Consider the following 5,000-nt stretch of genomic DNA (forward strand, 5'->3'; position numbering starts at 1 on the left):
AGTGCACACACAGTACAAACTCTGACACACACACACACTAGATAGTGTTTAAAATGAAAGTGTCATTTTTCCTTAACAGAGAAAAGAGAAGATGGGAACGGCAACTCTTCAGATGATGAGAAGGTACACACACACACACACACACACACACACATATATACACACACACACAGACACACACACACATACACACAAACACACACACACGTACGCACACACGCGCACGCACATACACACACACACATCTATCTATCTATCTATCTATCTATCTATCTATCTATCTATCTATCTATCTATCTGTCTGTCTGTCTGTCTGTCTGTCTATCTATCTATCTATCTATCTATCTATCTATCTATCTATCTATCTATCTATCTATCTATCTATCTATCTATCTATCTATCTATCTATCTATCTATCTATCTATCTATCTATCTATCTAATCTATCTATCTATCTATCTATCTATCTATCTATCTATCTATCTATCTATTGTTCTCTCCATCTTTTCAGCTGCTGTTGAAGCTTCTTCAGTTTTTGGACCGAAGCTCCTCCCCTTCGCCCCTGGACCCCGCCCCTTCTCCCCCCTGGTTCCCACGGCAACTGAAGAACCACCAAGATGACGACGATGATGATGCCAACAACAATGGCCGCCGTCGCCAGGGCGTTTCCACGGAGACAGTGAAGAGTCGTGTGAGCCAGCGCGAAGATCGACAGCTACTACAGGTAGAGAGAAAACACACATTACAGGGAACTACATTACCCAGCATGCACCACTACACATTACATTACATTACACTACACTACCCAGCATGCAACACTACACTACACTACACTACCCAGCATGCACCACTACACTACATTACATTACATTACATTACACTACACTACACTACACTACACTACACTACCCAGCATGCTACACTACACTACACTACACTACATTACCCAGCATGCACCACTACACTACACTACATTGCATTACATTACACTACACTACACTACACTACACTACACTACATTACACTACATTACATTACACTACACTACACTACACTACACTACACTACCCTACATTACATTACATCACACTACATTACTACATTACATTACACTATATTACATTACATTACACTACACTACATTACCCAGCATGCACCACTACACTACACAACACTACACTACACTACACTACACTACACTACATTACACTACACTACCCAGCATGCACAACTACACTACGCTATATTACTTTACACTACACTACACTACACTACACTACACTACACTACACTACACTACACTACACTACACTACACTACACTACACTACACTACATTACATTACATTACATTACATTACACTACACTACATTACACTACACTACTACACTACATTACATTACACTACATTACACTACACCACACTACACGACATTACACTACACTACACTACATTACACTACACTACATTACATTACACTACATTACACTACACTACACTACACTATACTACATTACACTACCCAGCATGCAACACTACACTACATTACACTACATTACCCAGCATGCACCACTACACTACACTACATTACCCAGCATGCACCACTACACTACACTACACTACACTACATTACCCAGCATGCACCACTACACTACACTACACTACACTACACTACACTACACTACATTACATTACTTTACCCCTACCCAGCATGCAACACTACATTACACTACACTACACTACACTACACTATACTACATTACACTACATTACACTACATTACACTACATTACATTACATTACATTACATTACACTACACTACACTACACTACACTACACTACACTACACTACACTACCCAACATGCAACTCTACACTACACTACACTACATTACATTACACTACACTAAAGTCCACAAAAGTAGATTGCCGAGTGCGTCGCAGCATCAGCTGTGGTTACTCGCTATGGAAATAATCATAGCTGATGATGCGACACACTCGGCAATCTACTTTTGTGGCTTTAGTGTCAAATAGTTGGCTAGACCGTAACAGTAGATATTCTCAAGGTAGTAGCTTCACAAAACACATTCTGCAGACCTTTCAAGAATACATGAAGGGCTTTGGACACTTCAGTTTATGTGTGGATACCCTCAACATATTACGAGGTACGTGTGACGTTGTTTTGAGCTGTGCAAGACTTTAAAATGTTGTGTTTTTGAAATGTGTGTAACCGCCGAGAAACGATGCCCGCAATCTATCATATTGCATAGCTGATATGGCTTACAAGGCTAACGTGATATTATCAAACTTTCTCAAAATGCATCCTTTTGCCTTGATTTTGCTCTAGAGTGACTGTATTTCATCCCAAACATGCAAAAATGAGGCAAACTTGTTCCAACTCCGGATAAATCCTTTAAAGCGTCCTTGGGTGTTTTGAAAGGCGCTATATAACACGAAAGTATTATTATTATCATTATTAAAACGAGCTGAAGTGGACATTCAAGCAAGAAATGCTCAGTCTATTTTGGGGTTTTTTTTAAGTAATTTTTTTTTTAGCCTTTATTATTATAGGACAGTGTGAGAGTAGACATGAAATGTTGGGAGAGAGAGATGGGGCACTGTCGGGAAATTACCCCGGCCGGATTCGAACCGAGGTCCCCGTTTGCATTGTAAGCCCAAATGTGGGGGCTTAGCGCCACAGCGCCCCCCTCAGTCTATTCACTGGCTGGAGACCAGTAGGGTTATTATTCTCAGTGTTGCCTGGGTTACCTGATTGTTATTATTCTAAGTGTTGCCGGGGTTACCTGATTGTTGTTATTCTCAGTGTTGCCTGGGTTACCGGATTGTTATTATTCTCAGTGTTGCCTGGGTTACCTGATTGTTATTATTCTAAGTGTTGCCTGGGTTACCTGATTGTTATTATTCTAAGTGTTGCCTGGGTTACCTGATTGTTATTATTCTAAAGTGTTGCCTAGGTTACCTGATTGTTATTATTCTAAAGTGTTGCCTGGGTTACCTGATTGTTATTATTCTAAAGTGTTGCCGGGGTTACCTGATTGTTATTATTCTAAAGTGTTGCCTGGGTTACCTGATTGTTATTATTCTAAAGTGTTGCCTGGGTTACCTGATTGTTATTATTCTAAAGTGTTGCCTGGGTTACCTGATTGTTATTATTCTAAAGTGTTGCCTGGGTTACCTGATTGTTATTATTCTAAAGTGTTGCCTGGGTTACCTGATTGTTATTATTCTAAGTGTTGCCTGGGTTACCTGATTGTTATTATTCTAAGTGTTGCCTGGGTTACCGGATTGTTATTATTCTCAGTGATGCCTGGGTTACCTGATTGTTATTATTCTAAGTGTTGCCTGGGTTACCGGATTGTTATTATTCTCAGTGTTGCCTGGGTTACCTGATTGTTATTATTCTCAGTGTTGCCTGGGTTACCTGATTGTTATTATTCTCAGTGTTGCCTGGGTTACCTGATTGTTATTATTCTAAGTGTTGCCTGGGTTACCTGATTGTTATTATTCTAAAGTGTTGCCGGGGTTACCTGATTGTTCCAAAGGTGCAGATCGCCACAGAGGAGGAAGAGCAGCAGAGGCAGCAGCTCATTGGGGTCAAAGGTCATCTTCAAGGTCCACAAGGTCATCCCCAAGGTCATCTTCAAGGTCTGTGTCTCTGTCTTGTGCCCTATCGTTATCATGAGATACACCGGTAGATTCCAGCCAGAGTGACATGGCTCATGCCACACTATTTTTTTCTGTGCATCCCCTTTTACAACCGTAGTCTGTGCCTGCGAGGCAGTGACCCACTGTATCTAATATAATGATGCATCAATTATCATGTTCTCAGATGCAATAGATTTAGAGGTGTTCTTAACTATTTGGAATGTTGTTTAGCTTTGTTTTGGCTTTTATGTTTTTTGTACGCTAGTTAACTTATTATGTTTATTCAATTATTTACTTTGTTGTTGTGTGTTTGTCCTGACAAATTGCTTTATTGCTTGATGAAAACTGAGTTGATCTTGACTTGAAGATACATGACACTAGAGTTGATCTTGACTTGAGGATACTTGACACTAGAGTTTATCTTGACTTGATGAAAACTGGCATTAGAGTTGATCTTGACTTGATGAAAACTGAGTTGATCTTGACTTGAAGATACATGACACTAGAGTTGATCTTGACTTGAAGATACTTCACACTAGAGTTGATCTTGACTTGATGATACATGACACTAGAGTTGATCTTGACTTGAAGATACTTCACACTAGAGTTGATCTGGACTTGAAGATACTTCACACTAGAGTTGATCTTGACTTGAAGATACTTGACACTAGAGTTGACACTTGAAGATACTTCACACTAGAGTTGATCTGGACTTGAAGATACTTGACACTAGAGTTGATCTTGACTTGAAGATACTTGACACTAGAGTTGATCTGGACTTGAAGATACTTCACACTAGAGTTGATCTTGACTTGAAGATACTTCACACTAGAGTTGATCTTGACTTGAAGATACTTCACACTAGAGTTGATCTGGACTTGAAGATACTTGACACTAGAGTTGATCTTGACTTGAAGATACTTGACACTAGAGTTGATCTGGACTTGAAGATACTTCACACTAGAGTTGATCTGGACTTGAAGATACTTCACACTAGAGTTGATCTTGACTTGAAGATACTTCACACTAGAGTTGATCTTGACTTGAAGATACTTCACACTAGAGTTGATCTGGACTTGAAGATACATGACACTAGAGTTGATCTTGACTTGAAGATACTTCACACTAGAGTTGATCTGGACTTGAAGATACTTCACACTAGAGTTGATCTGGACTTGAGGATACTTCACACTAGAGTTGATCTGGACTTGAAGATACATGACACTAGAGTTGATCTGGACTTGAAGATACATGACACGAGAGTTGATCTGGACTTGAAGATACTTGACACTAGAGTTGATCTTGACTTGAGGATACTTGACACTAGAGTTGAC

The 5,000-nt window shown here is 39.6% G+C and overlaps 1 protein-coding gene across 1 annotated transcript in view; it reads left to right on the top strand.

Moving 5' to 3' along the window:
- The window catches only part of LOC134466155 (receptor-type tyrosine-protein phosphatase N2-like), a 69,020-nt gene that overhangs the window by 22,638 nt on the left and 41,382 nt on the right, over positions 1-5,000 (top strand). Inside the window, exons 10-12 of the mRNA XM_063220051.1 lie at positions 80-123; positions 511-723; positions 3,564-3,666. Of these exons, the coding sequence (XP_063076121.1) occupies positions 80-123; positions 511-723; positions 3,564-3,666 (360 nt within the window). The remainder of the gene's footprint in view (positions 1-79; positions 124-510; positions 724-3,563; positions 3,667-5,000) is intronic.

This window comes from Engraulis encrasicolus, chromosome 16 (genome assembly GCF_034702125.1).
Source record: "Engraulis encrasicolus isolate BLACKSEA-1 chromosome 16, IST_EnEncr_1.0, whole genome shotgun sequence".
Lineage (NCBI taxonomy): Eukaryota > Metazoa > Chordata > Actinopteri > Clupeiformes > Engraulidae > Engraulis > Engraulis encrasicolus.